The 21186-nt window shown below is 42.7% G+C and overlaps 2 protein-coding genes across 2 annotated transcripts; both read right to left on the bottom strand.

Annotated features, from left to right (window-relative positions):
- Positions 1-527: 527 nt before the first annotated feature.
- LOC133949561 (carbohydrate sulfotransferase 12-like) lies at positions 528-2756 on the bottom strand. The gene is made up of 5 exons (XM_062383471.1): positions 2467-2756; positions 1942-2117; positions 1707-1850; positions 1300-1574; positions 528-1206 (listed from the first exon to the last, which is right to left on the bottom strand). The coding sequence occupies exons 1-5, from the start codon at positions 2564-2566 to the stop codon at positions 966-968; spliced, it is 936 nt and encodes a 311-aa protein (XP_062239455.1). The 5' UTR covers positions 2567-2756; the 3' UTR covers positions 528-965.
- Positions 2757-12173: 9417 nt separating this feature from the next.
- On the bottom strand, positions 12174-15895 carry LOC133950330 (carbohydrate sulfotransferase 12-like). Its single transcript, XM_062384581.1, has 5 exons — positions 15608-15895; positions 13607-13782; positions 13372-13515; positions 12962-13239; positions 12174-12868 (listed from the first exon to the last, which is right to left on the bottom strand). The coding sequence occupies exons 1-5, from the start codon at positions 15720-15722 to the stop codon at positions 12628-12630; spliced, it is 954 nt and encodes a 317-aa protein (XP_062240565.1). The 5' UTR covers positions 15723-15895; the 3' UTR covers positions 12174-12627.
- Positions 15896-21186: the final 5291 nt, after the last annotated feature.

Raw genomic sequence — 21186 nt, 5'->3', positions numbered from 1 at the left:
CCCCACCAGATCTAACTGATAGCGCTCCACCTCTCTCACAAGCTCCGGTTCCTTTCCCCACAGCGAGGTGACGTTCCACGTCCCCAGAGCCAGCTTCTGCCGCCCGGGTCTGGTCCGTCGAGACCCCTGACCTTCGCTGCCACCCATGAGTGTTTTTTCAAGTGAATGCACTACGCTTCCTCATTCTTCTGTAGATTTTTTTTATCTTGCCATTGAAATAGGCCATCACTTCTCAGAATAACTTCATTACTTTAATGCTGTGTCTAGTCCCACATTACATACAAATATTTTGTCCTGTATTTAAGAGGAGGCAGAGAGCTGTAACAAAGAGAGAACTGTCTTACATGGAGACATTCGTCAAGTCAAACTAATCTCCTTTCCCAACCACTGCTCATTGACTCCGAAAGGAAACTTCACAAGGTCAAGGAAAGCATTGAGGGAGAAGCCATGAGGAGTAAAGAAAGGAGAACCATGGTTCAGAGAAAAATCTGACTCCACTCACACTCAGTGTTTTCTTTCAACTAACTTTATTTATAGTAGAAGATACACGGACTGCACGGTACTCTGTGCGCCTAGTTCAGATTCCTGTCTAAAACAGAATGACACTCTGAGAAAAGAGGTTTTCACTTCAAGCAGCGCGAACATTTCACCATCAGTTACTCACAGGAATATTATACAGATGACTTTATGATTATGATGTATTCTCTTTGTATGTTTGCGGTCAGACCTCCTGATACACTCCAGGTATGAGAGCTCTAATCTTCTCCAGCTAGGACAGATTTTCTCTGCAACTCTTTTTCTTTAATTAAACAGTCTTTTGTTTTGCTTCTTGTATTAAGTTACTTTTATTGAATGGTTGTCGCTTCATACAGAAAACTATTGTCTGCTCTTGGCTGAGCAGTGACTGCTGTGGCTTTTGTGCTTATTGGTTTCATAGAGAGGAATGAAGTTCTCATGACTTCCTCTCAACCATCAAGCAATTCATCTGGCTTTCTGTAGCCAAACATCTTAAAGTCAGTTTCATAGAGCTTGTACAGCTTCATCCTTTCCACTAGAGGCACTTTTCTGAACCAGCCTGACACAGACTCAGCAGTTGTAAGGTTGACATAGGAAGGAGGGAACTTAATGTCGTTCTGCAGCTTTAAGGTGTTCAGTAGCTGTTCAGCATCCTCCTGTAGAGTCTCCAGATGGCCAATGAAATCATACCTGAGAAATAAAACCAACCAGTATCAACCTTTAGGTAAATTTACATAAATAACGCAGAGGACAGGATCATTGTAGCATTCAAAATGTCCTTACTGTATGAGGCAGGGGTGGCAAAGACGGTGCATCTGCCTCCAGTGAGCATTAAGGGGCAGATTCTGCTCACTCTGCTCAATAAGATATTGAATAAAGTTGTAAAATGTAATGCGTGGCGGATAAGGCTGGCTGGCGTAGAGACGCTGGATGTGTTGGCTGAGGGGCTTATAGTCGTTGTCGTTCTTCGAATCTTCGAATTTGTCTCTGAAGGCGGAGATGAGACGGACGAACGGGTCCCGTACAAACTGGAATTTGGTGTAGTGCTTCAGCTTTGCCTGTGGTTAACAAATACGATACACATGAACACTCTGTCATACTAACTGTGTTGAAACTGAATCAACTCATAGCCAGACAAACTTTTGGTTTGTAAGTTTAAACATACTTCTGAGGTTACCATATGGACTCACCTTCCTCTCTATTCTTGGGTAGCTGCTTAAAAGACGTAAGGTGTCAAGGCCATGAACGTACTGATCATATATGGAACTAGGCTCCTGATATGGCTCCCCGTGTTTCAGTATATACATCACCCTCTTCCAGTTGGTACATGCAACCTGAGAGACAGAGTGTACAGCCAGCAGGGTATTTAGCTATAAAGTATGTTCCTAAACAATCTTGTGTGCTGTGTGTTCATGTCCGTGTCACCTTAGGAATGTAACAGTAGATGATGCCGTGCTTGTCATCCACAATGAGGTTCTCCAGTTCACTGTCACTCAAGTCTTCAAGACTGTGTTTCTGCTTAGAAATGGCCTCTTTGTCATTTTCACAGATTTCTTTTAGCAGCTGTTTTCTCCCTTCCTGTAAGTTATGCATCCTTTCAGCTGTGATAAGGAGACGCAGAAGATACATTCAGTCATCCAAAGTTTTTAGTGCTAAAAATAGCTTTAGCATTGAATTCTTACTCAAAAAGAAAATAGGTGTGGCCAAAACAAAGCCAAAGGGCAAAAATCTCTCTTGGTGAGAGCTTCAGTCAGGTAAAGAAATGTAATGCATGATAATCCAAAAGTAATCAGAGCTGAGGTCACATGTTCACCATCTATCAGTCCATGTATTAATTTCATAGGCAGTGGAGAGCAAAATGCAAACAATGAATGAAATGAACAAAATGCATTTTAAACCAAGATCAGGATGCAGCAGGAACAGTGAGAAACTAACAAACACACATTTTACCTCTTTTTCGATGGAACCTGTCCCATCCGTAAACGGACATGATGAGAAAAATAAATCCAAGAAATATAAGGGTCCACAGCATTCCTCTGCATAGAGCCATGGCAGCTGGATATATTGTATGTCAGTCTACGCTAATGAATGTCGTTGCGTGTTTGTTTATCCTAAATATGAGAAGAGATCAATCAAGTATTTATTTAGAAGCAATAAAAAGTTGCTTAGCTTAAAGTTAGAGCTAAGCAATGGGCACCAATATCACAGACTGGCACTCTAGCAGCACCGGAGAGTCACGAGTCGCATCAAACAGATGGCGTCTGTATTATTAACAGTAGGTATAACTTGATTTGTCAATAATGAAGGGGAGTCGATACTTGGTGCCACCCTCTTGGCATTGTAATATGGATATGACAAGCAACCGCTCCCAATCTCACTCCACCTCCTCTTATAATTGCGTGGCAAAATCTTCAATTCATGACAGTTCCATTTTGTTTTTCAAAAACAAGCCTTGACTCGACTGAGGCCTTGTGAGTCAGTGTTGTTGTTCATTGGAGTAAAGAATATTGTGTTCCTGATCCATCGGCTGCATGTTCTTTTTTTGTAAACATTTGAATCCTCTAAACCAAAGAAATCACAGGTCTGTACCCAGTGTTGTGCATGAACGAGTTCAAAAGAACGCGTTCATTGAACAGGTTCACTTTTATGAGAACGATGAACTGAACGCAATTTAATGACAAATAATGACTTTACACGGTGGACACTTTCATATTGTAGTGTGCCCGACTGAATGATGGTCAGATTATTTTTCACTGATGTTTCACAATCCTTTATTTCAGATCCCAGGCAGATCCCAAACGTACGTTTCCATGTGGACTGTGATAGTCCAGGTGAAAGCAAACATTGCATTCATGTGTGCGTGCGAACAAATTTCAACACATTACAGAGACAGAACTGGGTGCAGAATGAGAGGAGAGAAGGTTTGAGTCCTCCAATGGGAGGAGTGCTGCCATGGAGACTCGAGCCCAAATCTCTTTTGGTCTTTGTTGTATGCCTATTAATGGGCTTGTTATGTTTAGATTAAAATGTGGTGGAACAGGTTAACACTGCCCACATGTGAACCTTCGTACATCGCCTTCCTCTCAGGCCTGCAGAACCTGTTTGCAGAGTAAGTTCATTCCACATCCTGTAAGTGTGTGCGTTAATGCAGCGGAGCATGCAAGCAAATGACAATGGATATTATCACAACAATCCCTCTGTTGACTTATGACTATACGTCACAGAATAATCAGAATAGGAAATTAAAACACGGAATATCAGTAAACAAAAATCACACGACACTGGACACATCGACATATCCCTCAGCAACGTCGTCATATTCTACCTCCTGTGCTATGCTCTCGTCATACTCTGGCAGATTATATTCCTTGTGCATGGCCTGAGGAAACGGTAGCAGGTAATTGTCGGCGTCATGGTCAGAATCCATTTCATCGAGGAGAGGCATCATAGCCGCCTGTTCACCGTCTCGTTTTGCCACAGCTGTTTCAATAACTCAAACACATAGAGCACGGGCATAGGGAATGCAACACAACAACCACAGATGCCAAAAAGGGGCGATGAAGAAGGCTGCAGACATATGAAAAGCCGTTACCATATTGGACCATTTGCTGAAATATACAGTCATGTAGTCATCCCATGATGGCATTCCTGAGTATTCTTTTAATTCTACAGATAGGGCTTTTTAGACCATCTAGTGCAGGGGTTTTCTACTGGTTTTGTCCCAGGGACCAGCATTCTGACCAGAAAGTAATCCGCGCCCACTGATGTGCCTACTTGCGTGCGTGCCTACGTGTGTGTGTGTGTGCGTACGTGCAAGTGAATAGAAGGAATCTTTAACATTTGGTTTTCCATGTTGGTTTTATTTAAAAACCTCATACAAATCTACAAAAATGTGTAAAAAACTAAAAACGGTTGATTGTCAGTGCTTAAGAATTGAAAACAAAATAAAAAATGCAGTTTGTAGTTGTTCTGCATCTCAGAACCATATGTACGTCAATGTAAATGTACAGACATGTAGCTGACATGTTGAGAGAACGTTTAAGAAACGGTGATCAATAACAATCAACATAAACTGGGTCTACAACTGAATAGTAATGACAAAGTAATGTAGAATATGTCACAAATAATAATCATACAAAATCACACAAACAATTGAGGCCTACTTAAGTATTAACTTATGATCACCAGCAGGAAATCCCACCTACTGCGTGAGTAGTACTTTTGTGTGTGTGTCTGTCTGGAGCTCTCCTAAGAAATTGTTTCTCAACCAGCAACGTGTTAAAGATGACTGTTATTGCAATTAATTGTTTTGGCTAATATGCCAATTTATTTTTCTTATTACAAAGTATTTTGTTTTTTGCTCTTTTTTCGCTCTTTTTTTTATTTAATATTTTCATTATTAATTTTGCCCTTTTGGGCCTTCTTTTGGGGAAAATAAAAATTCCCATCATACAAACTACATCTCTAAGACCTCCTGAGAGTTTTTCTACCTAGCTCAACCGCTCTTCTACATCTACCTTTAACACACATGCACAGGGGAAAGCTAATGGCCGTTTCTAGCCCCAAGCCGGTTTCAAGGTTTCCCTCATCACCTTTATATTTTTTTAGACATATTTTTCTTATTTTAAATATTTTTCACAATATTTAAAAGTAATCTGGAAATGTGTTGAAATATCACATCAAATTTCGCAGACCCCCTGCATAGAGCAAACGCCACCTTTTTCAGCTGGCAATAGATCAAGAGCCACCCTATTCTGGAAGGCCATAAGGGATGTTGCGGACAGTTGTTCATGGATTGCAGCTGCAGCCTCACGTGTAAAGTTGGACAGACGCTGGACATTGAAATGGATGCAGTTGATGCGATTGACATTCTTGATGGGTTTGACTGGGAAGATTGCACTTAACAGAGGCATGCTCTCAAACCCAGCTGCTATATTCTCTGCTAATTTATATTCATCAGGAACGCTACGGGGAATTCCTATCGCATCTATGTAAACTGGGGAATTGGACATGGGGTCAATGGAGCGTTTGGACCTCCAGAAGACTTTCTTTGAGGGCGGACCAAACCTTATAGCTGCTATATTACTTGCTGAGGCTTTGAATACCGTTAAAGGAGACAGGAAAGAGACCAGTGCAGAGGTACCATACCAATTGGGAGGTAACTACCCGACGACCTTTCTTCCACCACAATGTCACCAAACGTCTGCTCTTGCCACGGTAAGGGTGGAGGCCGTAGCATTACCTTTAATATTAATGGATACAGGTGTAGTTAGCATTGATTTGGGGGTCAAAATATGGTGGAGTGGCAATTTGGGGAGCCATTGGGAACGGTTTTTCATAGATCGCACAGTTCGGTGCGAGGTTTTGATTTGAACATTAAATCAAGCAGGCATATCATTTCTGATGTATTTGATGGTTTTTGGTTTGTTCCATTTAGGGTGGTTTGTACGAAAGGCGTTGCCACCATTTTAAGTGTGGAACTGTGTCCAGCACAGACTATACACTCCCCAAAACCAGCCCCTTTCGCAGCCTGCTCTGCTAGTGACATCCATGCATTCGTGCAGAGGTGTAAAGTAACGAATTACATTTACTCACGTTACTGTAATTGAGTAGTTTTTTTGTGTACTTTGTAATTTTTTGAGTAGTTTTTGAAATGGGTAATTTTACTTTTACTTAAGTAGATTTTGACTGAAGTATTGTACTTCGCTACTTTGGAATTACATCCGTTACTGAGTAAAAAAAATAAACCTAGTTTAATGCGCAAGTCAATTCTCACTGCAGTGGTATATCCTGCAGAGTGGATGACTTTCCCTCACGTGCACGTTCAACATATGAAAACTGATCGTAAAGTTCACTGTTCGCGAAAAATATGCGCGACATGCACAACACTGCACATGGAGCCACTGCAGAGCGGCTACAGAGGCGCGGGTTCAGACCCCTGGCTCCGGAGAAAGAGCGGTTTGTTTACTGCTCCGCCGTTAAAGAGATGCGGACGTCAAAACATTAGTTCGGCTGTAATTTTAGTTCCGCCTCGCATTTTCCCCTCCCGGTCGCGCGCACCACCTGTTATGACTCCGCGCACCACACAGTTTGAGAATCACTGCGCTAAACAGGGCCGGACCTAGCACATTTGGCGCTCTATGCAAGCTTCAACCCCCCCCCCCCCCCCAAACGATTTTCCAGAAAAACGGAACTGCAACATACAGACGGTATTTTGCCCTGTAAGACTGCATTTCTTTTCAAATAAACCCAACAACGATGTAAACGACATGGTGCAAGCATTAGACAGCGTCTCTCCTTAGGAGAAGGAAAACATTCCTTAACGTTTTAGTTAGACCTCAGATAATATGAACGTGCTCACCGTTCAAATTCGTTATTTGTCATTAAGTTGCGTTGAGTTCAACTTTCTCATAAAAATGTTTTGACATGTTTAATGTCATTGTACTTATATTTGTAAAGAATCTCCTTAATTAAAAATAACTGTTTTTGGATTGGATTTATGACCCCTTGTCCTTTTTTGCACTGTATAGGAGCGGCCCCCATCAATTTGTTCGAAGTAACTAAGTAACTTTTACTTAAAGTACATTTTAAAATAACTACTTTTTACTTTTACTTGAGTAGATTTTTAGATGGGTACTTTTACTTGTACTTAAGTAAAATTTCATCAAAGTAATTGTACTTTTACTTGAGTACAATATTTCAGTACTTTTTACACCTCTGCATTCGTGGATCCATATCCAGTTTCTGCCGCCATCGTGTCCTCATAATTCAATTCTTCAGTGTGATACGCATTTATGCCGCTACCCTTAGGAATTTGGACTAAGGCGTTAGGGGGTTGAGGCAGTCTCTATTGTTTTGTTGGTGACTTTAATAGCGCTGATATGAGGAAAGTTTTGCCTATATATCATCAGCATATTAACTTTCCCAGCCGGGGTGACCAGACTCTTGACCATTGTTACTCACAAATACGGAACAGCTACAAACCCCTCCCCCGCCCCGCTTTTGGGAAGTCGGATCACGCTTCCATTATGCTCATCCCAACCTACAGACAGCATCTAAAACAGGAACAAACGGTTTTTCGGGCAGTTCAACGCTGGAGTACTGAATCCATTAGCACTCTCCAGGACTGCTTTGAAACAACAGATTGGCAGATTTCGTGTGTTGCAGCTGATGGGGACATTAACGAATACACAGATACTGTCTCTTCATATTTCTCCAAATGCATAGATGATGTCGTCCCTAGGGTCAGTGTCAGGACTTTCCCTAACCAAAAGCCTGGGTAAATGGTAATGTCCGTGCTAAGCTCAGAGCATGGTCCTCTGCCTATAAATCTGGTGACCCGGAAGCTTTGAGGAAGTCCAGATGTGACCTGCAGAGGGCCATCAGAGATGGAAAAAGAGACTACAGGGACAAGCTGGAATCCAACTACCTCAACTGTGATAGCCAACGCTTTTGGGGTCAGGTTTGAGGGAACCAACACCCTTCCATCCGCGAGACTGGCTGAGGACCGAGACAATGACTGCACTCTGTCCCTGACCGTGGCTGAGGTGAGGCGAGAGCTTCAAAGAGTGAAGCCTCGAAAGTCATCTTTGCCCGATGGAGTTCCAGGCCGTGTCCTCAGGGGGTGCACCGACCAGCTAGCAGAGGTCTTCACCTCCATATTCAACCTCTCCCTACAACTATCAACAGTCCCCACCTGCTTCGAGCAGGCCACCATCATCCCCATACCCAAGAAATCATCCATCACCTGTTTAAATGACTACCGCCCTGTAGCACTGACCTCTACCATCATGAAGTGCTTCCAGCGGCGGGTCAAAACCCACATCTGCTCGACCCTTCCGAACACCCTTGACCCCCTCCAATTTGCATACCGCCCAAACCGATCCACGGACAATGCAATCACCCTGGAAACACATACCACCCTCTCCCACCTGGAAAAGGCCAACACATATGTGAGGATGCTGTTCGTGGACTACAGCTCCGCGTTCAACACAATTGTGCCTGCCAAACTCGTCCCCAAGCTCAGGAGCCTGGGTCTTAAAACCCCCCTGTGTAACTGGATCTTGGACTTTTTTGACGAGCAGACCCCAGGTGGTGAGAATGGGCAACCACACCTCCTACTCACTGACTCTGAGTATCGGGGCCCCTCAGGGCTGCGTACTCAGCCCCTCCTGTACTCTCTGTACACGCAGGACTGTGTGGCAACACACAGTTCCAACATTATCCTCAAATTTGCAGATGACACCACATTCCTGGGTCTCATCTCCAACAACGACAAGACCGCCTATAGAGATGAGGTCAGAGTCCTGGAAACATGGTGCCAGGAGAACAACCTGTCTCTCAACGTCTGCAAGACCAAGGAGATGATCGTGGACTTCAGGAAGCTGCAGAGGGGGGGTCTCGGTCCGTTACACATCGATGGAGCTGTAGTGGAGAGAGTCTCCGAGTTCAAGTTCCTCGGTGTGTTCATCACAGATGACCTTACCTGGTCAAAACAAGCGGACTCTGTGGTCAAAACTGCACAAAAGCGCTAATACTTCCTGAGGAGACTCAAGAAGTTTGGCATGACTGCAAAAACTTTAACAAACTTTTACAGGTGTACCATTGAGAGCATCCTCTCAGGCTGCATCACGTTCTGGTATGGTAGCTGCTCCGCTGCTGATCGCAAGGCCCTGCAGAGGGTGGTGAAGTTACCGGAGCACACAAACAGCTTCTTCCCCCAGGCCATTAGGCTTCTGAACAATCAACACTGACCCTCTGAACAGTCACCATGTACATTCTGCTCCCCTACTCATACAAATACACTTACTTCACATATATTCATTTTATTTAATATTCCCCACTTCTTCACCCTGTAAACTGTTGCTTCATTTGGACTTTGATCTGCCTATGTTAGATGATATACACATATTCATACTATTTAATTTAATATTCTCCACTTCTTCACCCTGTAAAGTGCTGCTTGACTTGAAAATGTTATATGTTACGATGTTATGTTATATGTTATGTTACAGAGTAAGTTATTTTTCTACCCTCTGAACAGTCACCATGTACATTCTGCTCCCCCACTCATACAAATACACTTACTTCACATATGTTCATTTATTTAATATTCCCCACTTCTTCACCCTGTAAACTGCTGCTTCATTTAACTTTGATTTGACTGTAATATGTTATACATATATTCATATTATTTAATTTAATATTCCCCCATCCTTCACCCTGTAAACTGCTGCATCACTTGACTATGTTATATGTTATGATGTTATGTTATATATTATGTTACATAGCATGTTATTTTTCTATTGTGTAAAGTCGTCTACTGCGTAGATGTTGCCTGCCATGTCACAAGAATTTCCCTGCTCCGATGACGCTGTCATTGGTAGGGTTGGGTACCGAGAACCGGTTCCAATATGGCACCGGTTCCAATACAACCGGTACCTACCTGGAGCGAAATGCAGCGCAGATTTCGGTGATTCATTTCGGTGCCTGAGCCAAGTAACTGAGGTCTTTGTTCCTCCCGCCTCCTCACACTTCTACTCCTCCCTTCACGGGATCGGGAGCCTCTCGTCGGGCCCCCGCATGAGTCGGGCGCGGCTGCCGGTCTCTTGTCTCCGCGCTGCCCGCGTGCGTCAGGGCTTCCGTGCAGGTGTGGGAGGATCTCCTCGACAGACCTATACCCGGCGCTGGCTGGCCCCAGGCCGGGTACAATTCCTCCATGGCAGTGCGCCGCGACCGGCTCTGGGTCGGCATGGAAAGGCTAGGGGCGGGAGGAACGGAGACCACGCTGAGTAAAGTTTATTTATATTTAAAATCTACTTTAAACAGTTCATATATTTAGGATAAAAAGAAAGCCATTCTTAAATGTCGTCAAGCGTCGTTTTGTCTTTTTTGACATTTTTTTTAAAATATCGGTTCAGGCACCGTTTAGGCACCAGTATCGTTTTAAAAGTATCGGTTAAGCACCGGTATCGGATAAAAACCTAACGATACCCATCCCTAGTCATTGGTGCATGTGACAATAAACTTGATTTGATTTGATTTAATTTTTTTTTACTACCAAAGAAACCATTGGATCTGTCCCAGAGGCATAGGTGAACATTGACAAACACAGTTTGCATTGATCCAATATCTGATAGTATGTTCCAGTGGATTCTTTTTGGGTTTGGAGTTGAGTCAGATAAATTAACCGTTATGTTGTGTATGCTGTCTGTATAACCCCTCTTGTTACAGAGATCTTGCTTTGCAGTGTTCTAGCTGACACTGTAGTAGGTGAGGGATTCCAATCATATCCTGTATAGGCGATGAGGAGGACCAGTCTTGGTAGGGTAGGGGATTCAATTTATAATGGTCATTGCAATGTTGTGGACAGCGGAAATGCTTACAAAGGTAAATTTGGAACGTGACCTTGGCCATTCCTGGTATGTATTTAGGATTGGTGGCAGGGCTTGTTTACACTAAATTCGCTGACTGGCTTAATACCAGATGATGGGGAACACAATGACCAATGAGGACGCCGAGAAAAAACACAGTTACTTTTTAATGTGGTGATCACACACTATGCAAATTAAGTTAAGCATCAATTGGTAGTATCATATACCCCCGTCTCCTGCTATTCACCTTTCTGCTGTCTCACTGCTTGCTCTCCTTCCACCAGGGAGATGCAAGTTTCCATCGGCCTGCGCCTCCTGTTGCCGTGCGTCCAGCTGACTCCCAGGCCCTGCAGCTGGGAACATCCTCTCCACAGACACACCCGGCAACATCACTCTGACCTGGAGGTGACCGTCACAGAGAAGACCCTGGGGAAATACAACTGCACATGCCAGGTACTACTGCACTGATGTCAACCGCAAATTCTTTATTTTGTTTTAACTGCTGCTTCATTATACTTACATTTTCACGCCACATACAAGTCAATTCACACACTCTCTCTTTTCATCTTGGTTCCAGGAGGTGAGACCAGGTAGCAGAGACCACACTTCCTGTCGTAGAGTATCACCTCACACTAAAAGGCCCTAAAGCTGGAGGAGCAGTAGCCACAGCCGGTGGGCGTCATGTCCTGGCTGTCTACATCCTTTTCTTCTGTGCGGGTATAGTGCCTATTCTGGACAAACATGAATTTTCATATAGGCCTACCTTCCTTTTAACCATCAAAGATGTGACATCCTAAAAGACAAAGATAAAGTGCTTTTGTTCAACTGAATGACTCAGTGTCGTTCTCAAACAGGAATGTACATGTAAAATAATTTTGTTCTTTAACGGTATTTGGACTTGATAATGTTGAGTGTGTTTTCAAGTGAATGCACTACGCTTCCTCATTCTTCTGTAGATTTTTTTTATCTTGCCATCGAAATAGGCCATCACTTCTCAGAATAACTTCATTACTTTAATGCTATGTCTAGACCCACAGTACATCAATACATTTTGTCCTGTATTTAAGAGGTGGCAGAGAGCTGTAACAAAGAGACAACTGTCTTACATGGAGAACGTTCGTCAAGTCAAACTAATCTCCTTTCCCAACCACTGCTCCTTGACTCCGAAAGGAAACTTCACAAGGTCAAGGAAAGCATTGAGGGAGAAGCGATGATGAGTTAGAAAAGGAGATAGGAAAGGAGAACCATGGTTCAGAGAAAATCTGACTCCACTCACACTCAGTGTTCTCTTTCAACCAACTTTATTTATAGTAGAAGATACACAGACTGTACGGTACTCTGTGCGTCTAGTTCAGATTCCTGTCTAAAACAGAATGACACTCTGAGAAAAGCGGTTTTCACTTCAAGCAGAGCGAACATTTCACCATCAGTAACTCACAGGAACATTATACAGATGACTTTATGTTCTGATGTATTCTCTTTGTATGTTTGAGGTCAGACCTCCTGATACACTCCAGGTATGAGAGCTCTGTTTTTCTCCAGCTGGGAAATATTTTCTCTGCAATTCTTTTTCATTAATTAAACAGTCTTTTGTTTTGCTTCTTTTATTAAGTTACTTTTATTGAATTGTTGTCGCTTCATACAAAAAACGATTGTCTGCTCTTGGCTGAGCAGTGTGTGCTGTGGCTTTTGTGCGTATTGGTTTCATAGAGAGGAGTGAAGTTCTCATGACTTCCTCTCAACCATCAAGCAATTCATCTGGCTTTCTGTAGCCAAACAACTTAAAGTCAGTTTCATAGAGCTTGTACAGCTTCATCCTTTCCACTAGAGGCACATTTCTGAACCAGCCTGACAAAGACTCAGCAGTTGTAAGGTTGACATAGGAAGGAGGGAACTTAATGTCGTTCTGCAGCTTTAAGGTGTTCAGTAGCTGTTCAGCATCCTCCTGTAGAGTCTCCACATGGCCAATGAAATCATACCTGAGAAATAAAACCAACCAGTATCAACCTTTAGGAAAATGTCCATCAACAACGCAGAGGACAGGATCTTTGTAGCATTCAAAATGTCCTTACTGTATGAGGCAGGGGTGGCAAAGACGATGCATCTGCCTCCAGTGCGGATCAAAGGGTAGATTCTGCTCACTCTGTGGGTCCACAAGATATTGAATAAAGTTGTAAAATGTTATGCGTGGCGGATAAGGCTGGCTGCCGTAGAGACACTGGATGTGTTGGCTGAGGGGGTTATAGTAGTAGTCGTTCTTCGAATCTTCGAATTTGTCTCGGAAGGCGGAGATGAGACGGACGAACGGGTCCCGTACAAACAGGAATTTGGTGTAGTGCTTCAGCTTTGCCTGTAGTTAACAAATACGATACACATGAACACTCTGTCATACTAACTGTGTTGAAACTGAATCAACTCATAGCGAGACAAACTTTTGGTTTGTAAGTTTAAACATACTTCTGAGGTCACCATATGGACTCACCTTCCTCTCTATTCTTGGGTAGCTGCTTAAAAGACGTAAGGTGTCAAGGCCATGAACGTACTGATCATATATGGAACTAGGGTCCTGATATGGCTCCCCGTGTTTCAGTACATACATCACCCTCTTCCAGTTGGTACATGCAACCTGAGAGACAGAGTGTACAGCCAGCGGGGTATTAAGCCATAAAGTATGTTCCTAAACAATCTTGTGTGCTGTGTGTTCATGTCCGTGTCACCTTGGGAATGTAACAGTAGATGATGCCGTGCTTGTCATCCACAATGAGGTTCTCCAGTTCACTGTCACTCAAGTCTTCAAGACTGTGTTTTCGCTTAGAAATGGCCTCTTTGTCATCTTCACAGATTTCTTTTAGCAGCTGTTTTCTCCCATCCTGTAAGTTATGCATCCTTTCAGCTGTGATAAGGAGAACCAGAAGATTAAGATGCATTTATTCGTCCCAAACACATGCACAGACATGCACAGACATGCAAAGGCACACTCTTGCAGGTACGGAAATTTAATCTCTGCTTTTGACCCATCTGGTGCAGGACACACAGAGCAGTGAGCGACCATGTACAGTACTCTGGGAGCAGATGTTGGGGGAGTAAGGTGCCTTGCTCAGGGGCACTAGACAGGGTAGGGAGACTCCTCTTGGATTTTTGGACAGATCAATCCAGGTTCGTCTTTTGTTGTCTCTCCGTGGAGTCGAAACCAGAGACGAACCAGAGACCTTCTCTGCCCATAGTCCAAGTTTCTACCACTAGACCACCGCCTCTCCAAGATACATTCAGTCATCCAAAGTGTTTAGTGCTAAAAAATAGCTTTAGCATTGAATTCTTACTCAAAGAGAAAATAAGTGCGGCCAAAACAAAACAAAAAGGAAAATATCTCTCTTGGTGAGAGCCTCAGTCAGGTAAAGAAATGTAATACATGATAATCCAAAAGTAATCAGAGCTGAGGTCACATGTGCACCATCTACCAGTCCATGTACTCAGGCACGTGCACAGATAGACCCCAAGTGGCGCTCAAGCACTGGCCCTTTTGCCCTGGATGAGAAAAGTGCCCTCTGCTGGAGACCAATTTTTTCTTCATTCATCAATATTTAAGAATAAAATTTACTCTCTCTGTCATCAATTCCCCCCAAATGTTTTTTGATATGTGACGGGGCATTTATTTGAGTTCTTGTGAGAATTTCGCCCTGATATGCTCCGCGGCTCTCACAAGTACCCCCCAACCCCCCTCCCCCTTCGCACCCCTACCTCCTCCTCCTCCTCCTCATGCAGCTGAGCGCCAAACGGCTGCAGCTACTTCCTCTCTGACCCGCAGCATCAGACCAACAGGTAATGACGGTGATTGTGCAATCCCCCGATGATGTTTGGTGATTAATGAACCACAACATTAGCACCGCTGAAAAAATTATGTCGCAACTGGTCTGACGTTTCCTAAATAATAAACAAACAAAAACTCACGAAATCTGTGATTTCAAAGCCTTGTCCAGCTGTTTACTGACGTTTGTCATGTTTAATGAAGAGAGAGAGGGAGATATATACAGACAGACAGGCAGGAAGGCAGGCAGACAGACAGACAGACAGGCAGGCAGGCAGGCAGGCAGGCAGGCAGGCAGGCAGGCAAGCAGGCAGAAAAGGGCAGCTTTACTGCTCTACAAATTAGACAAGTTCACTAGTTTTCTTTCGTTTAAAATCGTAATTATTGAAATGAAAGGTAGGTCTTAAGTTGAGCTACATGACAGTCTGGTGAGGTAAATTGTGGTATATTATTAGTGTAATGCTTCTTTTGCTTCAACTCTGTCAGAAAACAGTAAAAAAAAAAAATTGTGTACTGTGTTGTCAGCTTCATAGAGATTATGTAAGTCACTCTTGATAATTATGCACATCATTGATTTATCTCATTTACAAAATGTGCAGCATAATGCCAAGAAAAGAGGATCTCCAAAAGCAGAAGGACAGGGAACAGCAGCAAGCAGCTCAGGGTAGCAGCTAATTTGTATTTATTATTATTATTTTAAATTTCATAAATAATTTTGGCGATGGGTGCCCCTTTTTTTGGGTTTGAGCACTTGCCCCCCAAAATGTCTGTGCACGTGCCTGCATGTACTAATACCCATTTCATAAGCAGTGGAGAGCAAAATGCAAACAATGAATACAATGAACAAAATGCATTTTAAACCAAGAGCAGGATGCAGCAGGAACAGCGAGAAACTAACAAACACACATTTTACCTCCTTTTCGGTGGAAGCTGTCCCATCCGTAAACGGACATGATGAGAAAAATCGATTCAAGAAATATAAGGGTCCACAGCATTCCTCTGCATAGTGCCATGGCATGTCGTTGCATGTTCGTTTATCCTGAATATGAGAAGAGCTGGTCTCGGTTTGGTTCAATCAAGTATTTATTTAGAAGCAATGAAAAGCTATGAATAGTTACAGCAAAGCAATGGGCACCCATAGCACAGCACTCTAGCAGCACTGGAGAGTCATGAGTCACATCAAACAGATGGCGTCTGTAATATTTTATAACAGTAGGTATAATTTAATTGGTCAATAAGGAAGGGGAGTGTTTGTACATATGATCTGTTAATACACAAAGTGGGTGTTTCATGACTATGTGTGCTGTTTTGTTTATTGCCATGGCGATTTGAGCGCACAAGCAAATTACATTTGATATAATCACAACAGAAGACAGCCAATACTGGTTTGCATTTGAGTTCTGAAATACCACACTTTGATATACATTTCCAGCGCTAGCTAAAGTGAAGAGTATCTTCTCAGAAATGGGTCCTGAAATACTGTGGTAGGAAGGAAATGCACTTGTAGGTAAAATAAATGAATCAATCCAACTTTATTTTCTGTGGTAGCGTCCATACAGGCTAATGCAGTTCATATAGGTTCACAATTGACTGATAAATACTGACAATCTAATCACATAGAAACACTGTAAGCCCCAAACAAGTAAATCTTAATATAGAAGTCTAAATTAAATGTGTGATAAGTATAACCTCAAATTCCCAACAGAAGTAATAGCTATGAAAGTTAACTGTTTCAAAGTTAACAGTGTAGACAAAATTAAAAGAAGAGCACTAGAAGAAAATTCCACCACAACACACACACACACACTTACACACAGTGATACAAGATAATCAAAGAAATGCTGTATTGTGTTACTAGGGTTTTGTTACGGAGGAGAAATCAACAGAGCACAGGTAAATGAGGATGTAGAACAATAACCTGACGTCAGGAAATGCAGGTTTTACATGCAGGGTACATGTAGGCCATGTAAGGATTTCAATATTTTACCTATAGTCTCTGTCTGACTGAACTCTAAATGAATAAAGATAGAAGCAGTTTGACCCAGATATAAGGCCTTTATACAAATGATTTATAAATAACCCTTGCTGCTTATTGTTAATAATTAATTTTAGAATTGTTCTGAATTCTAACTTTTGGTATTAAACCATTATTCCCTTAGACTCATCACATCACATATATTTCAAGCAGCTGTTAATAAAGTTCTGGAGGTCGGACAGAGTGACTTTGTTGACATTGTTTTGTCTTGTTGTTTTGGTTTTGAGGATCCTAATGTTTACATCAACAGGACATTGTTTGGATATAGCAGGAACATCATATTCCTTTCGCCAATGGCCTACATGGCATCATCTGTGTCAAGGCCTTTCATGAAGAGAACATTTTGCTTAGCAACTATCAGAGTATTAGTAGCGTCACGGAGAGCGGCTTCTTGTCACTTCCTGGATTCCTCGACAAGAGGTGGGGGACTACAGCTGTGGACCATAAGGGAGAACCAAATTGATTTGTGATGACTCCCCTACAATCTTTCATAACCAATCATATTAAATCTACTGTTATAATTATATCAAACCCCTTTTGTTCAGGGCCATTATTAACTCCCTACTGCTAACTTATTTAGCCTAGGCTGTGATTATTGTCCATGATCATGTTGTTCATTGCATCTCAATAAATACTTGAATTGGATCAGCCGGCTCTTCTCATATTTAGGATAAACCGACACGCTTAACAATTTGGTGACCCCGACGTGATCCTAACAGAAGTTTTTACCGACGTGATCCTGAGGAGGAATCTTTTGACCAGAAAGAACGGAGACCCCCAAGGTCCGAGGCTGCTCCTATCGATTCTCCAGATACTCAAACCAAAAGGTAAGCAGAAAACCAATTCTGTTTAGTTATGGATTCTGAGTGTGCGGAGAGGAGAAGGAGGTAAAATAATATGTGTAATGTTTTTAAGAGGCAATGAAAGGCTACGGCAAAGCTAATCAAATGTTAATCAAAGGAATGAACAAAGGTTGTTTGTAACAGCAATAAGTCTAAACAGTGCAGAGTCTTGGCGCAACAGTTAAGTCTGTGATTCAGATTAGAGAAGAGACACACCGGGACTAAAAGAAGAAAGACTACTTGAGCAAATGTTGCATTTCTGCAAACTAAGTTAGTTAGTGTGGGATTCTGGAGGAAGCTGAGCAGACTACACAAAATCAAGGTGCTTGACTAGCCAGGACCACTGTTGCTTAAATCGGTCCTAAAATTAAGACGCCAAGATCATAAAATATTATTGTGATTCTGGAGGTAGGGGTTGGCCTGGTCTTATGAGAGAGGAGCTTTAATAATAATAATAATAGAATCCTTTAATAGTCCCACAGTGGGGAAATTTGAGGGTTTACAACAGCAATGCAGGTACAGTGCAACAAGAGCAAAAGAAAGAGCAAAAAAAACAACATAGTAAGAAACAAAAAACAACAATGAGCAAAAAAAAGTAAATAGTAAATAAATTGTAAATAATAGAACAATTAAATAATTAAATAATTAAATTAAATAATTATAAAAATTGCAAAAGTGTGTTCAAAGGGATCACAGCTGGTTGTACAGTCTGACAGCAGCAGGAAGGAAGGACCTGCTGTACCTCTCCCTCACACACCGTGGGTGAATCAGCCGGTGGCTGAAGGAGCTGTTTAGAGCTGCCAGGGTGTCCCACATGGGGTGGGAGGAGTTGTCCATCAGGGAGGATAACTTAGCAACCATCCTCCTGTCTCCTACCACCTCCACCGTATCCAGTGGACACCCCAGCACACTGCTGGCCCTCCTGATGAGCTTGTTAAGTCTCTTCCTGTCGGCTGTCGAGATGCTGCTGCCCCAGCAGGCCACTCCAAAGAAGATGGCTGATGCCACCACCGAGTCGAAGAAGGTCCTCAGGAGTGCTCCCTGCACACCAAAAGACCTCAGACTCCTCAGCAGATAGAGTCTGCTCTGTCCCTTCTTGTAGATAGCCTGTGTGTGATCAGTCCAGTCCAGTTTATTGTTCAGGTGAACACCCAGGTACTTATAAGATCTCACGATGTCAATGTCCGTTCCCTGGATCTTCACTGGTGTCGGAGGAGAGTGTTTACTCCGGCGGAAGTCCACCACCAGCTCCTTGGTTTTTACAGCGTTGATCTGGAGGCAGTTCCGCTGGCACCATGTTACGAAGTCCTGGTTCAGTTCTCTGTACTCCCTGTCATCACCGGCGGAAATGAGGCCGACGATTGCAGAGTCGTCAGAGTACTTTTGCAGGTAGCAGTTAGTGGAGTTGTGTGAGGTGTAGATGGTGAAGAGGAATGGAGCTGGAACGGTTCCTTGTTGGGCTCCCATGCTGCAGGACACCAGGTCAGACTCACACCCCCGTATCCGCACATACTGTGGACGGTTGGTGAGATAGTCCAGGATCCATGCGGTGAGGTGGTGGTCCACTCCTGTCTGCTCCAGCTTGTCCCTCAGAAGAAGAGGCTGAATGCTGTTGAAGGCACTGGAGAAATCAAAGAACATGATCCTCACAGTGCTTCCAGCCTTTTCCAGGTGAGAAAGGCATCTGTGTAGCAGGTAGATGACAGCATCATCCACCCCAATGCCAGACTGGTAGGCGAACTGGAGCGGGTCCAAAGATGAGCTCACCAGGGGGCGGAGATGTACAAGGACCAGCCTCTCTAGCACCTTCATCAGGTGGGATGTTAACGCCACCGGTCTGAAGCTGCTGAAGTCCTTGGGTCGCGGGGTCTTTGGGACTGGCACCACGCAGGAAGTTTTCCACAGCTGTGGTGCTCTCCCCAGCCTCAAGCTCAGGTTGAAGACGTGCTTCACTATCCCACACAACATCCAATACTCTTAATTTTAAAGATGTTAAGCTCTACTTATGTTTTTTTGTTTTTATTTTATCATGAAGGAAAGTATGGCAGTATGACTTTTATTAACTTTGTTTTGTTTGTTTCAGCTGTCTCACACATTTGTCCTTTGTATGTGATATCATGTAATGAAGCAATCGATGAGTTTTGGAAAATGGTTTGAACACATATACTCAAAAGCTGACCAATCTGCTGATTATTGAAATTTAGCTTGTTAATCATTTAATATTTCATGAAATGCCAAAGATTTCTGTCACTTTTCTGCCACTTTTTGAATTTCTTATTTTTATTGTCCACTTATTTGGCTACAACTCCTCAAAACTTTAAAGAAATTATTGACCACAAAAGAAGGGTCTATGTTGGTTGGTTTTGATTATTTGTTTATTTTCCTTTTCAAATATAAGCTTATATAATCAACTTTAAACTCAGTTACGCAAATCAGTATATTAATCACTTTTCTGTTTGTTTTCCTTTCAAACTCTGGGATCTGGACTACATGTCTCCACAACCCACTCCCATCCAGTTACAACTCCAAATCTTCCACCCCGACAAACGGCGATCAATTCCACAAAGGATCTTCACAAGGCTAAGATCCAGATCATTGACTCTTAAACCACACTAGAACAAATGGACTAAAAAAGAAATCGCACTGACGATATCTGAACAGTTTCCCCTTTATCCGTTATGGTCACACAGAACCGATGTCTGCACTATGATAGGAAGTTCTTGAAATTAATTCTTTCCAAACCAAACCGCCCCTGGTGGCTGAGTGGCTGGAGCCCTCTCCACCCCACGCACCATGACAAGACATGGCTGCAGACTTTGAAATTGCTAAATAGAATAATCTCCACAGCTGTGATGGAGGAAAACATGCCTCATCCCCCCAGCTGATCTGATGCTGAGGATGCTGATGCTGAGGACGAAGGTGACGCTGACGATGATGAGGATGAGGACTGGTTTGCACTGGATGGGATGAAGGTTTCCCTTCAATCTTTCATAACCAATCATATTAAATCTACTGTTATAACTATATCAAACCCCTTTTGTTCTGGGCCATTATTAACTACCTATTGCTAACTTATTTAGCCTAGGCTGTGATAATTGTCCATGATCATGTTGTTCATTGCATCTCAATTAATACTTGAATTGGATCAGTCCGGCTCTTCTCATATTTAGGATAAACCAACACGCTTAACAGCCACTCAATAGTCAGGCTGCAGTTGAGTCATCAACTCTCTATCTCTCTCATTTCCTCCAACTTTGATTCAAGGTTTTCCACCAGCTTATCCATATCTCTGAACCTGTTTCTCACATAAGCGTCGGTGGTGAGAGTGAGGTTCTCTATATCTTTCAACTCAAATGCAGACAAAGTTGGAAGCTTTCTCAAAATGTTCAATTTGGCCATGTTGCAGTTCCCCATCTCCAAGATTCTTTTACGCTCTGACTCGAATTTAGCCTGTAGGGTAGAGAATTAAAAAGGGTGATCAAGTTATGTAGTGGCTAAATACTTCAATAAAAGGGATTCAACGACTCACCTTTTCAGATTTTAGGAATTTCTCATTGTTCCTGAACTGTGCCCTCATTATCTCCTGTAATTCAGGAGTCACAATAGATACTGTAG

Source organism: Platichthys flesus, chromosome 24 (assembly GCF_949316205.1).
Source record: "Platichthys flesus chromosome 24, fPlaFle2.1, whole genome shotgun sequence".
In the NCBI taxonomy this organism is placed as follows: domain Eukaryota; kingdom Metazoa; phylum Chordata; class Actinopteri; order Pleuronectiformes; family Pleuronectidae; genus Platichthys; species Platichthys flesus.
This window is presented reverse-complemented; position numbering and strand designations above follow the sequence as displayed.

What these genes read in the sequence shown, in the direction of transcription:
- LOC133949561 (XM_062383471.1), bottom strand. Translation starts at nt 2,566, where the DNA reads ATGGCTCTATGCAGAGGAATGCTGTGGACCCTTATATTTCTTGGATTT. An exon ending in TCTACTGTTACATTCCTAAG is followed by an intron (nt 1,851 to 1,941) that starts GTGACACGGACA and finishes TCTGTCTCTCAG; the next exon opens with GTTGCATGTACCAACTGGAA. An exon ending in ACCCAAGAATAGAGAGGAAG is followed by an intron (nt 1,575 to 1,706) that starts GTGAGTCCATAT and finishes TGTTAACCACAG; the next exon opens with GCAAAGCTGAAGCACTACAC.
- LOC133950330 (XM_062384581.1), bottom strand. Translation starts at nt 15,722, where the DNA reads ATGCAACGACATGCCATGGCACTATGCAGAGGAATGCTGTGGACCCTT. An exon ending in CAGCTTCCACCGAAAAGGAG is followed by an intron (nt 13,783 to 15,607) that starts GTAAAATGTGTG and finishes TCCTTATCACAG; the next exon opens with CTGAAAGGATGCATAACTTA. An exon ending in TCTACTGTTACATTCCCAAG is followed by an intron (nt 13,516 to 13,606) that starts GTGACACGGACA and finishes TCTGTCTCTCAG; the next exon opens with GTTGCATGTACCAACTGGAA.